At 40.6% G+C, this 18,925-nt stretch overlaps 1 protein-coding gene across 2 annotated transcripts in view; it reads right to left on the bottom strand.

The window, feature by feature from the left end:
* The window catches only part of Lrp6 (LDL receptor related protein 6), a 126,668-nt gene that overhangs the window by 21,202 nt on the left and 86,541 nt on the right, over positions 1–18,925 (bottom strand). For both annotated transcript variants that reach the window (XM_021165898.3, XM_085839845.1), the window contains 6 exons: positions 18,326–18,552; positions 15,433–15,617; positions 14,567–14,893; positions 5,742–5,944; positions 3,739–3,950; positions 2,348–2,538 (listed from right to left, as the gene is read on the bottom strand). In XM_021165898.3, the coding sequence (XP_021021557.1) occupies positions 2,348–2,538; positions 3,739–3,950; positions 5,742–5,944; positions 14,567–14,893; positions 15,433–15,617; positions 18,326–18,552 (1,345 nt within the window). The remainder of the gene's footprint in view (positions 1–2,347; positions 2,539–3,738; positions 3,951–5,741; positions 5,945–14,566; positions 14,894–15,432; positions 15,618–18,325; positions 18,553–18,925) is intronic.

Below are 18,925 nucleotides of genomic sequence, written 5' to 3'. Positions count from 1 at the left end.
TCTCCATGCTGTTAGAGGAACTCAGAACACATCCTCTAAGGAAAGGGAGGACCACAAACAAGTAAGCAACATCAAAAGCTTTTAGTAATCCATCTCAGAGACTGACTCACATGTGTAAAAATTTCCTATGGGATGGGTAGCGAGCATGCATGTGCGTGTTCGTGATTGAGAATTGAACCCAAGGCCTTGCTTATGTTAGGTAAGCGCTCTAGCACTGAAGTGCACCCCCAGCCAAGAATCATGTGTGATAAAGTTTTATCTCATGGGCTGGAGAGATAAACTAGTGGTTAAGAGCACTGGCTGCTGCTCTTCTGATTCCCAGCACTCACATGGCAGCCCAGTCATCAGTAACTCTAGTCCCAGGGAATCCTCCACAGGTACCAGGCACAGATGTGGTGCATAGACATGCATTCAAGCAAAAAAGTTTTTTGGTTTTTTTTTTAAACTATGTCTCAAAACAGTAGAAAAGACAGAATGCGAAGTTTCTTGTCTTATCAGCAAAAGGAGGTTCATATAAATGTAAAAAGTACAAGACAACTACAGAACAAAACTTCCTTCAACAAGGCTAAGATTGATCCAAATTCTTTATCATATATGCAGCTTAATTATCATATATGCAACTTTATTATCATATATGTAACTTAGCAGTAAATTCATATTCTGAATCCACAGAAAATTCTAGAAACTGAAAGTGGAAATGGCAGATGGGCTGCTCAGGAGGAGCAGGCAGGCAGGATACCTCAAGTTTGCAGCCCATGTGGGTAACCCAGTCAGACTTTCAGGGGTCGGGGGGAGATATGAGTTATAAAAAACAGGGAAATCAATACAACAGAAATTTTGTTCAGTTTCAATAAATAAGGTGAAAAACTTTGTTACTGTGCTAAACATTTTTGTTTGTTTTGGGTGTCTGTTTGTTTGTTTTGGTTTTGTCTGTTATGTGTCTGTTTGTACACGGATGTATGCTTTATGCTTTTTTTAAAGAGAGGGTTTCTGTGTGTGCCTTGGAGGTCCTGGAACTTGCTCTGCCACCTCTGCCTGGCTGTGAAGTGTATTTTAAACGAGTAGACTGGTTAAAACCTCCAACAGTGCCAGGTGCTGGAGAGACAACTCTCATAAAATTTTGACAGGGTCTTTAGACTAATGTGAATTGTGGAGAGAATCTGTGTATCTATGTATGTATGTCACTGTCTGTATTATATAGAAATTCCACCACTACTTTTAGGCCACAGAGTAATGTTCACAAGATCCATGTATCACTGTGGAGGTTGGTTGCTTTTGGTTTTTGTTTTGCTTTGGTTTTTTTTTGAAATGGGGTATTGGTATTAGGCCAGGCAGGCCTCAAAAGCAGTATCTTTCTGCTTTAGTTTCCAAGAGGAATTAGAGCCTTCATCACAATTGCCTTACGAATTCTTGAATGGAACTGATAAGCAGCATGCAGACATGTTACAGTGTATTTTTCCAGGAAAGATGATCACAGTGCTCAGTGAGCACAAGGGTAGTAGTTATGTAAGACATATCAGCTAAAAGGGAAACTGTCCAATCAGAGGTTATCTCCTTTAAGTGCTGATAGTTATTGGCAAAATGTTCCACACTAAAAGTTCTGCTGTTTCTACTGGATTTGGGTTATGGAGCTAGGACTCAGCCCAGCACGTCAGGCAAGTGCTCACGCCTGAGCGCCAGCTCCACTCTGAGGAGAGTATGTTATTTCTACCATCCTGACAAGTGTTGCGTACAATGAACCTTAACATACTTTTGCCACTCTGACAAAAATAAACAGTACATTTCACTTTTATTTTCCTGGTCACTAACGAGGCCATGATTTATGATAGAAGGGTAACTGATTACAAACAGAGGACCATAAAAGTAAAACGTTACAAGTGTGAGAATGTAAGTGATGCCTCTGTGAAGGGTGAGTACCAACTTGAGCCCAGTGGGAGCACAGCCAGCTCTTCCTTGGTTGAGAATGCTCTCAAGACTTAACAAGACATGAGGAGTCACACTTCAGATGTCTGCATATGTAAAATGTGTTTGTGAATGATTACACACGCAAACTTTCATATGGAAAAATGAGTGGAGAGACCAGTCACAGGCTAGACTTCAGAGAAGATAAGAGTGTAAAAGTCGAGAAGAATTAGAAAGAAAAGATACATAATTTTCAGATCAATAAAACTGGTGAGTAATTAGGGAACAAAGGAAGTAATTAAAGATCTCCTTAACTAACATGATGCTAAATATATCTAATGATAAAATTATAATCATGTACAAAAATAACACGGGAAGAATACACATTCACAGCACTGGAATCATTTTAAAACTCAAATTAAAATACAGAGACACTTCTGGGTACCTGAGAGATCACTGCTTTCAATTCGCCGGAGATCTGAGTCAGCCCAGAAGAGCTTGCCCAGCTTGCTATCAAGAGCCAAAGCAATTGGTTTACTTAAGCCACTGAAAAAGAGGACCTCTCGTTCTGTACCATCCAATGCAGCCCGTTCAATTTTAGGAGATCTTTCCTGAAGATTGGTAAAATACATATACCTAAAGATAATAGGAGAAAATAAAAAATTACTGAAGAATCAGAGAAGTTGAGGCTATTCTTGGTAAGATAAACACAGAAAGTACAGCTGATTGGCAGAACCATTGCCTAACATGCACAAGGCCTTACAAAACACAAACACAAATTTAAAAAGATAAATGGAGGTAAAATATTTTTAAATCTATTTAAAAATGTCCAGCCATATGCAAACAAACAAAAATTATATATAATTGAGTAAACTTGCTATTTCAATGTCTGTTTATATTTCATAGTTAGGTTAAATATCTCTATCTCCTCAGGGGTGTACTTTTTACAGTGAGCATGCTCAAGCGCTTTCTGTAGCGCTCTGGGGCATGCACTCTGCAGTCAGTCAGTCTCCCGGCAACAATGTGCTGGAGCGTCTCACTGCTAAGCACAACTGAGAGGAGCTACTAGTTAACCTTTCTCCAGGTTCTCCTGCCCCGCACCGCCTATCTTTTTAAAAAGGTCAAGATAATATACTACTTTTAATAATAGTAACAAAGGGTACCAAGAAGTTTTCAGAAAATTACATTTTATAGATTTTTAAAAAGAAATCAACGGCCAGAGATATCTAGGTACAAAATTACAAATTATTCCTCTAATTCATGTTTTTAATAACTAAAAATGAGACATACAGATAAATCTTTTATAGAGTCCATCCCTTTTCTGTAACTCTAAGAGTGATTGATCCTTTTCCCTGCTAACATGCCAGGCATCTATTCAGATGTAACTGAGCATTGAATTGTTTATCAGATGCAAAGCTCTATTATGAAAGAAGACCTATCAGTCATTTACCATGGAGCCAAAGGTCTAGTAATAACTATGTAACTGAAAACAGTTAGGTAAAGGCCAACTGGAAAGGAGTAGAGTGACAAAGAGGCAAGAGTGAGCATGGGAACCAGAGTGGGAGAATCTCATCTTCCTGGGCGTGGAGGAGGTCAAGGGAAGCCACACAGAGGATGGGGATTGGTCCTGGAGGTGGGGGAGGGATTTAGAGGTAAACAAACAGAACAACTCTGGGCAGCACAGCACAATCAGAGAAAGCAGGAAGGAGATGCAGGCGGAGGCACCAGGCCGGGAAACACCGAGTGGAGTTGTTTGCTGGTGTGAGGACCACTGAAAGAGAAACGAAGGGTGAGGAGGCGTCAGAGGCAGTCTCAGACTGTGGCTCTGGGACATACCCTTTCTCGGGGTTTACCACAATGGCTCGAGGTCTGTCTTGCTCGCCTTTTAGAACCACTCCAACTGACCGTCCATCTAATCTCGTCACATCAATGACATTGGTAGCTTCACAGGTCCAGTAGATGTAACGGCTATAAATATCAATGCTGAGATCATAGGGCTGTATTTCAAGATTCTGATTTGCGACTGAGCTTGCAACTACATTAAAACCCTAAAGAAAAGAAAGAAACATATAAGTCAGTCTCCACACCAGACAACCACAAGGCAATACACACAATTCTTAATTCGTGTGAGCATACGTCAGAAGGGTATCTGGTCTTTAAAAAAGAGTTTGTATGAGTGATGTATTTGCTTATCAAATGCATTTCAGGGCTACTTTAACCTGGAGCAGAAGAGGGTGGTGGGGACAACATAGAGAGGTCCAAGAATCTGATGATGCCTTGATCAGAGAGGAGAACCGTTTTCTTCCAGAGTGATCCAATCGCAACCTAGAAATACATCCAGAGCAGCGGTCCCCATCCAAGGGTGATGCTGCACCCACAGGACGCCACAGATGTGGGAATATCCACAGATATTTTGATATCAAGATGTGGGAATCCTACTGGCAACTGCTAGGTGAAAGCCAGGAATGCTGCTAAACACCCTGCAGTCTGTGGAGACGCACCCTGGGCCTCCACACCCTCACACACAGACACACTGCTTTGCAGCTGGGACTTTCCACACTTTAGCTTCCTGCATGCTGGACTACTGGCCTATATGGGGAAACAGGAATTATTTATTTTTTAAAAAGATTTACTTATTTCATGTATGTGGGTATACTGGTACTGTCACACCAGAAGGTGGCATCAGATCCCATTACAGATGGTTGTGAGCCACCATGTGGTTGCTGGGATTTGAACTCAGAACCTCTGGGAGAGCAGTCAGTGCTCTTAACTGCTGAGCCATCTCTCCAGCCCAATAGCAATTATTATTATATTACTATTATTAATGTAATATTTTCTTACAAAGTCAACCAAAAGCACATTTTTCTATATAGTCAGTCCAAATAAATTTTATTTCATTTACTAGGATTCTGAGTTAATACAACTTCAAAAAGATCTTTCAAAAAGATACCTAATTTATTTGCCATGTCTTTGGCTGTGTAATTTCTATCTACCGGTTAATGGCCACTAGCACTGGCCTATGAGAATAAAGTACAGATGGAGTACAAGGTATGAGCACGCTGCTAACATTGCTAAATGTTCTCAGCACCCTACACATGACATCCTCCTTGTTCTTCACCGTAAGGTAAGACATAGCACACTTGAGTAATCTCATTTCCCTATATTTTAACACATTCAAAATGTAAAGTGCTTGCTGTAAAGAAGACAGCCAACGGCTACTGTAATTTGAAGCTTATAGTGACTGAGCCCAGAGAGGAAGGAAGTGTAAATAGCACTGAAATCCATGACTCATACATAGGCACAAATTAGACTGATAATATCATTATTCTCATTCTGCAGTCCCCAAATAGATACCAAGAAATACTGGATCAAATTGTTGGGAGTTTTTATTTTTTACTAAGATTATGTTTTTTACTCAATGAGTCTTTTAAGTAAAAGGTAATTAGTAATATAATTATATCTGTACAATCCCTATCATTAACAGGTAAAGGCTTTATGCCTTGCATTATGTTCAATCAAAAAAGTTAACTAAGATTTCTAATGAGTGACAGAGCTGGGATCGGAACTAAGATCCACTTGATTTCAAGACCTGTACTTGTGCACACACCAGGATAATGGAAACCTGGCAAGAGTAGATGTAACCAGTGGTCAAAGTCACTAACGACCTCTTTTCCAACCCAATGTCACCATCATCGTGTCTCTAGGGTACAGTTCACTTGAGAAGTTAAAAATAAAAAGTAGGATCTCTGCACTTCCATTTCCCTTGTACACAAATGAAGCAGTGTGGACGGTTGGAGCAATTCTAGTCAGCAATGAACTGTGGATTAAGCCCGAGTTACCTGGCCACCATCTTCATGTGCCTTTCGTATGGAGTTTTGTCGAGAGTCAATCCAGTAGAGCTGCTTGTCCAAAGGGTCATAATCAATGGCCCGGACGTTCCGAAGGCTGTGGATAGGAAGGATGATGTCAGGGCTCTGTTGTTCATCAATCACCATGCGGTTGATGGCGCTCTTCTGACTGAAGAGCAGGAAGGTGGTAGGAGCTTTAAAAAGAAAAGAGCAAATCTAAAACACAGTGAGGGACTGGGGCTTCATCACCCGCAAGGTTTGGTGAGGCTGTTACTGTTACTGTATCTCCAATTGGAAGGGCTTGATAAAGCTAAGGGAAGGACGCTTTGGCATGCACCCAGAAACGTCCTTCACAGTGAGAACGATCAGCACTCTATCAAGCCAGTTGTAACCGTTTCCGGCCTGGTCCCTCCGCCTGCATCTCCTTCCTGCTTTCTCTGATTGTGCTGTGCTGCCCAGAGTTGTTCTGTTTGTTTACCCACACCTCCAGGACCAATCCCCATCCTCTGTGTGGCTTCCCTTGACCTCCTCCACGCCCAGGAAGATGAGATTCTCCCACTCTGGGTTCCCATGCTCACTCTGTGCCTCTTTAGTCACTCTACTCCTTTCCAGTTGGCCTTTACCTAACTATTCTCAGTTACATAGTTATTACTAGACCTTTGGCTCCATGGTAAATGACTGATAGGTCTTCTTTCATAATAGAGCTTTGCATCTGATAAACAATTCAATGCTCAGTTACATCTGAATAGATGCCTGGCATGTTAGCAGGGAAAAGGATCAATCACTCTTAGAGTTACAGAAAAGGGATGGACTCTATAAAAGATTTATCTGTATGTCTCATTTTTAGTTATTAAAAAGGTGAATTTGAGGAATAAGTTACAATTTTGTACCTAGATCTCTCTGGCCATTGATTTTTTTTTTACCTCTAAGATTTATTTATTTTATAAGTATAGTGTTACAGTCTTCAGACACACCAGAAGAGGGCATGGATCCCATTATAGATGGTTTTGAGGCACCATGTGGTTGCTGGGATTTGAACTCAGGACATCTGGAGAAGAGCAGTCAGTGCTCTTAACTGCTGAGCCATCTCTCCAGCCCCCTGGCCATTGGTTTTCAATCATCTAGCCTGTTTTTCTGTCTTGAAAAAATACCAAAGATCTTATTTTTAATTAATCATTTAATAATAACATAAAAGGTTATAGATTTTATTTGCTTTGCAGGGAGAAGAAGGAAAAAGTGATAAAACAAACAAAAAACAACTAATAATAGATTGGAACGTAGCTCAGTGAGAGAAGACTTGCCTAGCCTGCATGAGGGCCTGGGTTCAAGTCCCTATAGACACTTTAACACTTATCATGTATAATCTTGAAAGCAAGCATTAAGGTCAGCTGTAGGACTCTGGAGACTAAGGCAGAACAGTCACTGCAAACGCAAGACTTAGATAGGGTGAAGCTGTCTAAAACCAAGAACCCCCACCCCAAACAAAACAAAACAAAAATAGGGGCTGGAAAAAAACGGCTTAGTGGTTAAGAGTGCAAGTTGCTCTTGTAGAGGATGTAAGCTTATTTCCCAGTACTCACATGGAAGATCACAAGTGGCTTTAACCCCAAACCAAGGAGACCTAACATTTCTTAGTGGCCTCCATGGGTACCAGGCATATACATGGCACAAATACATACGTGCAGGCAAACATTCATACACATAAAACAAAGAAAAGTTAAAAAAAAAAACACAAAACACAAAACAACAATATTTATAACTTCACTAAAAAAAATGTTGTGTTTCTATGGTAAGATGATACCAATTCATGAAATGAGAAAGTGTGCCCAAGACAACACTTCCCTATCCCAGGGACTGAGCCTCTCGTTACTCTGGAGTCATCTCCAGTTCAGGATAACATCTGAGAAGTAGAGAAATGAGACTAACAGTGACTTTATGGTCAGCCTGTGTTATATAATGAGAGCCTATCTTCAAAACAAACAAACAAACAAACAAATGGCATTTGAGAGTGTTACCAGCAACAGGAATACCTAAAAGAACTTTTTAAACCCTAAAATAGCCCCTCCCCATTACTGATAGTTTGTCAGTATCAATTCTTTAATTTGCTATATATTTCCCTATATTTATCATTAAATTTAATTTAAGGGGCTGGAGAGACAGCTCACTGGTTAAGAGCTCTTGTTGGTACAAGATTCAATTCCCAGCACCCACATGGTAGCTAACAGCCTTCTGTAACTGTAATTTTCGGGGACCCAATGTCCCTTTCTGACACCCAGTGAGCACCAGGCATACATGTGACAGATATACTTACAGGCTGGCAAACAGAGCAATGAGAAGAAATTGTAATAATATACTGTAATTTAATTGCCACTAACATACTATTTGCATTAGGGAGACTACTAAGGAGACCTAACACCACCTGAACACAAGCTGACTAACATGAGAGATGGCCACAGAGCAGCACAGAAAGAATGGAAGGAAGTGCTAGGCAAGAACGGTTTGTATCGTGGCTAGGACTGAAATGGATTGCACTGCGCTACTTAGGACCACATGCAATTTAAAACTTACGAATAATTTCTGGAATTTTCAGTTTATTATTTCCAGATGGAGGCTGACTACAGGTAATGGAAACCACAAAAAATGACGGTGGGGGCAGAGGGCTGCTGTAGCCTATACACAGAAACGTGATGAGACTTTATTTTCCTTGGTGCTCAGCCATTACCTAAACCCAACCGACACATCCTTCTCAAGGGCGTTGGCACAGGAAGCCATGCCAGAGCTCCCTGCCTGACCCCTGACCTTCACAGCTCTTACTTGTAGCTCAGGGCTTTCTCACACTCATACGGATACAAAGGAACTCACTGGCACTGACAGAGATACCTGATAACTGCAATACTGCATTTCTGTTAAGTTCTTCATTAGATAAAAGCTCACATCCAGTTTACAAGATTCAGTAAATAGCCATTCAATTAGAAATCTCCATCACACATTGACCTAATAACTTGAGCCCTGTTAGTAAGCGTTTGGCTATAAGAACACACTTTACATGGAACGGCTATAATGTTATCTTCCCACAAAGGATTACTTTTTGACAATACTATTTTCTTAAGTGCCATTTGTATTAAGATTCAGTCACACTTAGAAGAAAGACCTTGGTATTTTAGTTCTCAATTTTTCCTGTCCAGGAAACAACCAAATATATACTGGTTCCTAATGAGTTTTGTTGAGTATTCTCTTCCAAGTCAGACTGTAATCAGTACACAAGATTCCACAGTCATTGTAGAGCTTATTCTAGAAATGTGTAGAGTAAGAAAGCCAGAGGCCAAACCCTATATGGCTGCAGTCCTAGCCACTCAGGAGTGAGAAAAACTATTTAAGCCTAAGAGCTCAAGACTAGCCTGGGCTACACAGTGTAACCTCCATCTCAAAACAAGCAAAACCAAATCAAATCTGTTTCTAAATAGATGCTTATTAACAACAACAACAAAAGCAAGAAATCTACTCAAAGATATTGATAGGCCTGCAAGATGGCTCCCCCAGCAAGGTAGAGGCACTTGCGACTAATTTTGATGGTCCAAGTTCCATCTCCAGGATCAACTCCTCCAGTCTGTCCTCTGACCTCCATATGTATGCCATGAAATAAGCATGTAGCATGTTCACATGTACACACACAATAAATTGAAGTGTAATTAAAAATGTTAATTAAAAAGTTAACCATTATTAATTTTTAATTAATATTTCTCAGAAGCTGATAATTTGAGTTTCTTACCGTCCATGCTTAAAGTGACACAACACATCCATTTAAAAAGTCTAAATCCATTCTCCAACCCTCAACCACATTCTCACATCTCCTATAGAAAGATCTTTTTAAAAAAACAGAACAAAAGAACCTAAGCACAGTAGTACATTCCTATAATCCCAGTACTTGAGAAGCTGAGGCAGGAGGATCAGAAGTTCAAGACTAGCTCTTAGCAAGACTAGCTCTCAGCTACATAGTGAATTTTAAGCTAGCCTGGGTAACCCTGTTTCAAAATTAAAATAAATAAATAAATAAACAAACAAAGAAATTAAAGTCATTAGGTTTTCCTAGCCTTGCACTCCCTCACTGAAGATAACATGAAGCAGCTGGAGGTGTAAGCCGGAGGCATCTTCAGCTGTTTTCAGACAGCATCAATAAGTTAAGAAAAGTAAGTTCAAGAAAGGTGCTGCTCTTGGGTAAGAACAGAACTGTCTTCATGGCCAATCTTACCACATAAGACTGTGTCATCCATGGTACCAAAAGCACTGACTAGGAGCCATGCTGTGTACCTGGGGGACTCAATTTGTCCAGAGGGAACATCATTTCCCAATTTACACAAGTACCATAAGGCCACTTGTGTATCCAAGATGGGATCGCGAGACCTAGCTTCTTGTTTCGTCCCCCAACATCCTTCCTCACTCTCCTACATCTACTAACCTCCTGGGTCACATGTGCACCTCCTCAAAGCTCATTTCCTCAACTCCTTCAAGTCCTGACACGAATGCCACCTTAGTACAGATTTCCTGACAGCCCTATTAACCTTGTAATCTCTGCCCCCACATTTTCTTCTCTTGATATTTCTGTTCAAGCAGTTCCAGGGAAAGGGAAGGTTGGTGAAGGCAGGTATTTCTGTCTGTTTCATTCGTTGTTAGTATTTCCAATGGTTACAATCAGGCCTATCATGTAGTTAAGTGCTTAACAAATACTGAATAAAAGAATGAAAAAAATCATGTAAAGAAATAAGCACGGAATGACAACAAAGACAACCCGTTAGCCTTGATTTTGTAAGTACAAGAATAAAGCAGGAGGAATGAAAATAATTAGGTATGACTGGAAAACTCCCACATCACACAGAATGCCATTTAATCCCTATATTCAAACACACCACTCAACACTAAGAGTGTCACTTAATCTCTATATTCTAACATGTCACATGCCACAAGGAATGCCATTTAATCTGTATATTATCATTTTACGGATAAGGAAACTGCAGCTCAGAAAAGTTAAAGGTTTCTGGAGATCATTAAATTACTGAGTGGGAGGCCACACCTTCTTCCAGAACCACCCCATTTCTTCATTCATTTTATTTAACAGTAATTCCTGAGTGCCTACCACACAGCAGAAGCACTAGTCTAGACACCTCAGGCACACCAGAGAGGGGACCAGGAACACAGCTGCTGCTTCATGGGATACACAGCAAGTAATAAGCAAAACGAAGGAAGTTACAATGTGTAAACAGTGGAGCCACAGACTACGGTACACACAACAAAGACTTGTGAGTGCTATGGAAAGGCGGCAGTGGGCCTGGCAGTGATAGCGGTGGAAGGAGGTGTTCCACAGTAAGTGCTGCAGATGACATCTTGCTATGCCGGTCACAAGTAAGCAAAGACTTAGACATGAAGGATGGAAGGATGGAAGTTTTGCAAAAAGACCATTCAGGGATATTAAATAAGCAGATCAACAGTCCTGAAATGAGACTGATTTGCATATCTGAAACAAGCAATTAGACCAATGTGTCTGTTACAGAGAAAGCAAATTAAAGAATAGTAGATAAGGAAACTTATCATAGGTTAGAGAAGGGTGTTTGGGATAAAGATGCAGCTATGAAGTGAGGGATATTGCTCATGTTGGGCCTTAAAAACCTTGTATGAGCCAGGTTTTTACTCTGCACGAGCTAGAGAGCACTGTCACACTTGAACTCACAGACAAGCAGGTCTGACTTAGCTTTTTAAATCAGTCATGATGTAAATTATGTTGGAATGTTTTTGAAAGCAAGAACCTAGACATTAAGCTCTTCCTAATACATTACAACTACATGCAAATATTAAATGGTACTCAGAAGGAGCACACAAGAAGCCTTGAAGCACTGCTAACTGTATCAGACAGTCAGCCAACAGATACTAGGGGCTTGCAGCACTGATTTCCCACGATGATCAGTCACCAACCAACCAACCAACGGGGCACGTGCACAGTGATCTCAGAAGTGCTATTTATGTCGCACTTTCTAACAGTCCTCACACCGTGATTCTCTCCTTCCCCCCAAAGCTGGAGTTCTCGAGAGAGATGCTGCTTGCTATGACTGCCTACTCCTCCCTTCCTTTCCCAGGCTCACTGCTCACGTCTACTCCAACTTGTCCTTCGCCATCACTTCCCAGAAATTACCACCTTCATGGTCACTAAGACCGTCTTTGGCCAACATGGATGGAAACAATCTAAAGGATAAAAAATATTTTCCAGACCTCACCTAGCCTCTCAACAGCCGTCGACAACTCATCTCTTCTTTGGCACCTCAATGCTGTCTGCCTTGATTGCTTCTCTGGCTATGCCAATTCTCAGTACCCTCTGCAAACGTGTCTTCCTGAACCAGTGATTTTAGCTGCCAGGACCCTTTTTTTATTCTCCACAAGGAATTAAAAACTATGGCCCATAACCCAAACCTGGTGTGCTGCCCTTTTCTGTAATGCAGCCTATGGCTGTTTCCATGCTACAATGGACAGACAGGGCTGGGTGGACCTGAGTAGGTGTAACAGAGCCCACATATCACATGTCTAAAATCTGCTACCTGGTCTGCTGGGCCCAACACTCCTTTCCCTGTAGGGAATCCCACACCTGCAGCTCTAAAATACAAGCCCTCTACTAGTGCGCTGACTCTGACACCAACTTGGAAACCATCTTTGCTTTGCTCCATCTCTCTTCTCTCCTCTAAGTTCATTTCCAACATTCTCGCTAACTCTGAAGCACACACAGAGTCCACAAGCCTCTTTCCATCACCACCACACTGTGTTCCAGGTTTCCCCAGAGCCACATCACCTTTCACCCATTCCCACAGAAGCTCTACAGTTGTTATTCACATTTTTAAAAAAAGATTTATTTATTTATTATATGTAAGTACACTGTAGCTGTCTTCAGACACTCCAGAAGACGGAGTCAGATCTCCTTACGGATGGTTGTGAGCCACTATGTGGTTGCTGGGATTTGAACTCCAGACTTTCGGAAGAGCAGTTGGGTGCTCTTACCCACTGAGCCTTCTCACCAGCCCTATTCACATTTTTAAAATGAGAAAAATTAAGGGTTAAAAAATTGTTGAGGGGGTACTGGAGAGATAGCTCAGCAGTTAAAAACACTCACTGTCTGCTAGTTAAGAGCACGCAGGTTCGATTCCCAGTACTTACAAGACAACTCATAAGTGTCTATAACTCCAGTTCCAGGAGATCTGATACCCTCACACAAATAAATATGCAAGCAAAATACCAATCCATATAAAATAAAAATAAATAAATTTAAAAAGATAATCATAACAGTATAACATTTTTAAAAAGTTATTTGCAAAAAAAAAAAATACAATGTGTGGGATTCTCTAAAACATAACTGCTGAATTATAATCTGTATTCTTTGTTCATAATTGAAGCCTATTTCAGAAAAGATTAAATCCTTTGCTATATGATACACTTTGTTTTTCAGATAATGACAGTGTAATTTCACTAATTAATTATATCTAAAATCTTACACTAAGCTGTTACTTTCTTCCAAACTGACAGTCTCCTGTCTCCCAAGACTCTTTCTGGCATGATGTCTTAAATATCTCTTGACCATTTACTAATTTTCTTATCTAATCCTCAAGACATGGGTCTCTATGTATAGTTAAGCCATATACCATGTTTTCCATAGCAAACAATGTTGTAACATGCTTTTTTGTTAGCACTGTGTGTTCATTTTTTAAAAGAATTATTTATTTTATGTACATGAGTACACTGTTGCTGTCTTCAGACATAACCCCCCCCCAAAAAAAAATAAATAAAAAGCATCGGGTCCCATTACATACAGTTGTGAGCTGCCATGTGGTTGCTGGGAATTGAACTCAGGACCTCTGGAAGAGCTGTCAGTGCTCTTAACCACTGAGCCATCTCTCCAGCCTCCCTGTGTGTTCACTTTTAATGTGAAATTTTGGTCAACTTTTAAAAGGATATTGTAGAGTGTGGTGGTTTGAATAGGAATGGCCCCCACAGGCTCACAGATTTGAATGCTTGGTCACTGGGAGATGTGGCCTGGTGTGACACTGTGGAGTGGGCAGGCCCAGTGTCACTCTCTTCCTGTTGCCTGTGGATCTGGACACAGAACTCTCAGCTACTTTCAGCACCTGTCTGACTGCACGGTGCCACGCTTCCTTTCATGATGAGAACAGCTAAACCCCTGAACTGTAAGTCAGCTGCAACCAAATGTTATCCTTTCTAAGAGTTGCCTTGGTCATGGTGCCTCTTCACAGCAGAGCTTTGACTAAAGCATAGGGACATCCTTCTCTCTCACCATGTCTCATCATGACCCTGACGAGGTGAGAAGACCTAGAATCAAGCAGTGACTGCACACATGGGCAGTGTCCCCATCTGTCAACCACTGCTTGACCCTGGGTTTAACTTCTTCATGTGCATTTTCTGTATGGCTTCAAACATATGAAAATGCTATTTGTCCTGTTTTATGTATTTCAAAGAACTATATTAGCATTCTCTTTGTTCTGTTGCATGCATTGCCCTTCCCTTATGATAAGTAAGTATCATGTATGAACACACATGTTTCTCTGACACTACACAGTTTTTACTAAATATTTAAGATCAAAAGTAAAAGGCAACTTTGTATGAAATTAAACTGCTATTATGAACTGAACGGTAAAATTTGGTACATCTCCCCAGTTTTAACCTTTGTATTATACAATGTTTACTCTTTAAAAAAAATTTTTGAAGCATTCTCAAAATGTTGCTTTGTCTTCTAATTCTAGCTGCCCCCGGGGTACACTGTAACTTACCACTGCAGGTCCTGTTGTCAGCATTCAGGGAGTAGTGGGCAGGGCATCCACACACAAAACCTCCGACGGGCACAGCCAAGCAGAGGTGGGAGCAGTGCCCGTTGCTGGAGGCACATTCATTCCACCCTGCCTGCCGGGAAGAGTGGAAGACCAGGATGTCCATCACATAGTCCAAATGGCCCTGGATGATGGTGCGGTTTTGGCCACTGGTTTTGTTGGCACGTTCAATGCTGCGTCGGCTCCAGTCTGTCCAGTAGATATAATCTTGGTACTGAGTTAAGCCAAAAGGATGAGGCAAGTCATCTGCTATAACTTCACGGTTGAGTCCTATTTTGGGAAAGTCAGTAGACAAGGGAGAGGCATCAGTATGTGAGGAACAATTATCTTTTGGGGTTAAAAAAAAGTAACATATGAAACATTAAATTTATAAGCAATTTAAAGCAGAACACTTCATTTAAAAAACAATCCTAAAGCCAGACAAGACCTCTGAAAGTAGTCCATCTGTAGTCAGACAGACTAAGTCACTAAGTCTCTTTAACCTCTGATGGTTTATTGTGACTTTGGTTTTCTTTCGGGTGCATGAGTACTTAAAGCTCAGTACTTCATTCTCCCTTCCACAAAAAGACGGGGGATACATGTGCACGGCAGGAGAATCCCTTCACCAATGTCAGTACAGACCCAACAGTAATAAAACTTTGCATAATACATAAATAAATCCAAGTAACAGGGGTCTAACAACAACAACAACAAAAATAAAAAGATGCAATTCTAGAATAGCTGCTGATACAAAGTGTCAGCCCGAGCTTCTAAACAAGGGCAGCCAGTGAGTTTCCATAAACACCTAAGCAAGAAGCAGTGAGGCTTACCGAGCATATTTGAGGATTCTATTAGGTTAGTGTCCAGGTCTGTCCAGTAAAGCCGCCTTTTAGCATAGTCGATGGTGAGACCATTGGCTCGGCCCACATTTGGAACTAATGTAGTGCGTTCACTTCCATCCATAGCAGCCCTGTCAATCTTAGGCTTGCCTCCCCACTCAGTCCAATACATAAACCTAGATTCAAAACAGTGGAAATTTAACAGTCAGCTTGATTTTCTGAACAAAGGAGTCACAGTCATGTATAGTAACTGAACGAACTTGAAAAAAACTATAGAAAGCCAAGTAAATGGGTAAAAAGCCATGGCTACATTTCCCAAGCATCTGGTCATCTCCAGCTAACTGTGCCCTACACTCCTGCAAAGGTGTGGCCACAGGGCTCTCTCCAGTCATCCAATCCAACCGTTCTACCCAGACGGGAGTCAGAGGCAAACCATGATTTCTTTACCGCAGCACTAACACTTGTAAAACTAGTATCAAGAAAAGGATTAACAATCTGGTCTAAGAATCCTGTACACTTTACTAAAATATCTTTCTGAATTTCTGAGTGTAAGCAACTTCAGATTTTTAAATACTGGTTTACCTTTCAACTTATATAAATCAACTTTCTTTAAAAACTAGCTGCAAGAGTGCACTAATGTCAAAATAAACAGTGGCTTTTGAAAGGCTCACATCAAAGGCAAAGCCAGAAAATATATTTGGTTATACAGCTCAAGAGAACATACTACACAAATAAGCACGATGTATGCCATCCTAGTATGTTGGCTGAGCAAGAAATACAAGTACTAATATCCTTATGACATTTAAGATATCACCCACTTACACCTTACTTTTCTGAGGGTTTAATCTTAATGCTCCCTAGGGCTTTTTCTATATGGAAGGCCAAACAGTAAAGAAGTGTAAAATCTCTCATGTCATGTTTCCAAGCCAGTTACATGGCATAGCTAGAACTAGAACCTTACTCTTAACCAAATACTTTGCCAGCTAAGCTAGTCAGCTGCTAGTGTGAGCACTGAGTCTGGGGAAATCACTCCGCACGCTGGCTCACCCTTGCCAGGGGCAACCTACTCTAGAGTCCTCAGTTCTAAGTACTGAATTTCTCTGATTGACGACTCGTGCTTAAGCAAAGATCACCAGAATCCCACCTCAGTTTCTGGTACACCAAGAAGCTGGTCTTCCCATGGCCTCCCATAGATGAGCAAAGACCTAACAGAGAGCTTGATGTGAGGATTCCATTAGAAACTATTTTCTTTCTTTCTTTATTAGATATTTTCTTTATTTATAATTCAAATATTATCCCCTTTCCTAGTTTCCCCTCTGAAAATCCTGTAAACCTACAACTAACTTGAGATAGCATCACACAACCGTTTTATGACTTGCTGGCTTTCTTATTAAGATAGTCTCATGCACCTATAAATATGAAAGGATGCTTTAATTTTGTTTTTAACTTTATTTAACAGAGTATTATATTATACATGTCCTCCTCTAACTTTTACAAAAACTTGTAATGAACAAGAAAGAAAGAAAGAAACAAACAAACAATTTTCTTAATTTTCAGATGTCTCAGTTGCTACATGAAACATGCTTAACTCTTGTAATAAGGACCACCCAACCTAAAGAAAGTGTGCTGTAAGCCGGGCGTGGTGGCGCACGCCTTTAATCCCAGCACTCGGGAGGCAGAGGCAGGTGGATTTCTGAGTTCGAGGCCAGCCTGGTCTACAGAGTGAGTTCCAGGACAGCCAGGGCTACACAGAGAAACCCTGTCTCGAAAAACCAAAAAAAAAAAAAAAAAAAAAAAAAGAAAGTGCGCTGTAATAAACAGGTTAGTTTGTCTATTGTATAACACCAACGTTTTCCTAAGTTTACAATAAAGACTGTACTAATTGCCCACTTTAAATTAGTGGGTATCCTAAAATGCAACTTTTGGGGCAAGGTCTTGGGTTTGATTACCAACCACCCCCCCACCCCCCCCCCCCCACACAGATTTTAAAAAATGAATGGCACCTTTTAAAATACATAGTATTCTTATCTTTACCTGCAGGGGGTACATTCTAATACACTGCCCCTCAATACTGTGTATCTGAAACTACAATAGTAACAAACCCTATACTGTTTATACAGTGTTTTTTTTTTTCTATACTTAACTATGATAAAGTTTAATGTATAAATGTGGCCCCAAAAGATTAGCAACTAATAAAAAAAAGTAGGAAAAATATATAGCATAATAAAAGCAATTTAAAACTTACAATCTTCTCATTTCTTGAATGCTTTATCTAGTTATTTCTAGACCACTGGTAACTAGAATTGTGGAACGCAAAACCAGACCTTGGGAGTGAAGGACCCACACTGGTTGTTTCTCAGTATGGAACACTGTTTTAGTGGGTTTCTAGTAGAGGTTGGGGCTCTATATCCTGAAGGGATCTGAGAGAGAGCCAGCAATGTCCAATAATGATAAAGCACTGTTCACTCAGAATATTAATGCTGATCAATGAATATTTTATTATGAATCCTATCTCACTTTCTTTAGTGAATGTTATGATGGAGTAATTTTAGTAAATGAATTATTATTAAGCAGCAAAATATGAACGGCTTGGTTTTTTTCCGTTTTATTTGTTCATTTGTTATTGTGGTGGGTTGTTAATCTGTAGCTGGCTGGAACTCATGATGTAATAAGGCTGGTCTTGAACTCCCAGCAATGCTTCTGCCTCAGCATGCCAGGTGCTGGTCCCACAAGTCTGAGGCTCTATGCCCAGCGATAACTGGTTCTAACATAAATCTTTCCTATAATGTAGTTGTCACATTAGTAATAAACATTAAGACATCAATGATGTAATCATAAGCACAGTGTGATGAAGCTGTAAAGAATACACACATAAAGTATTTACCCTTCTGCAGGATCCAGTGCCAGAGCTCGAGGACTGTCAAGGTCTTTCCATACCAAAACCTGTCGGTGCTGTCCGTCCAACTTTGATACCTCAATACGATTTGTTCCTGTGTCTGCCCAGTATAAGTTCTTCCCAAGCCAGTCCACTGCCATGCCTTCTGGATAATCTAAGCCAAACTCTACCACATGTTCCAGTGCACTGCCATTCATAAAGGCTCTGCTAATAGTCTGCAAAAATAAAATTTGCAACTAAGACACACAGCTTAAGGTTAAAAAAGTTATTCAGAAGTCTGGATTTTATTGATGGTACAAAGACACTGAAGTGACAAATAAATGCAACTATAATTAAGCCACTTCAGGAGGAAACTTCTAAAGTGAAGAATCAAAATTTCTTCCTACTAAGGCAATGAAATGAGATGCCTGGTTGGCGCATGTGTGTGTGCGTGTGTCTGTGTGTGTGTGCATATGTGCACCTGTGTATTTTTGCTTGTCTGGTGTGTTGTGTACGCAGGATATGCACAGGCACAGGCCAGAGAGGAACCCTGGGTGTCTTCCTCTATTGTTGTTCTTCACTATATTCCTTTAAGAAGGGTCTCTCACT

Source organism: Mus caroli, unplaced genomic scaffold (assembly GCF_978045245.1).
Source record: "Mus caroli unplaced genomic scaffold, Mus_caroli_1 scaffold_7, whole genome shotgun sequence".
Lineage (NCBI taxonomy): Eukaryota > Metazoa > Chordata > Mammalia > Rodentia > Muridae > Mus > Mus caroli.
Note: the sequence above shows the minus strand (reverse complement) of the source record. Positions and strands in the feature narration are given on the sequence as shown.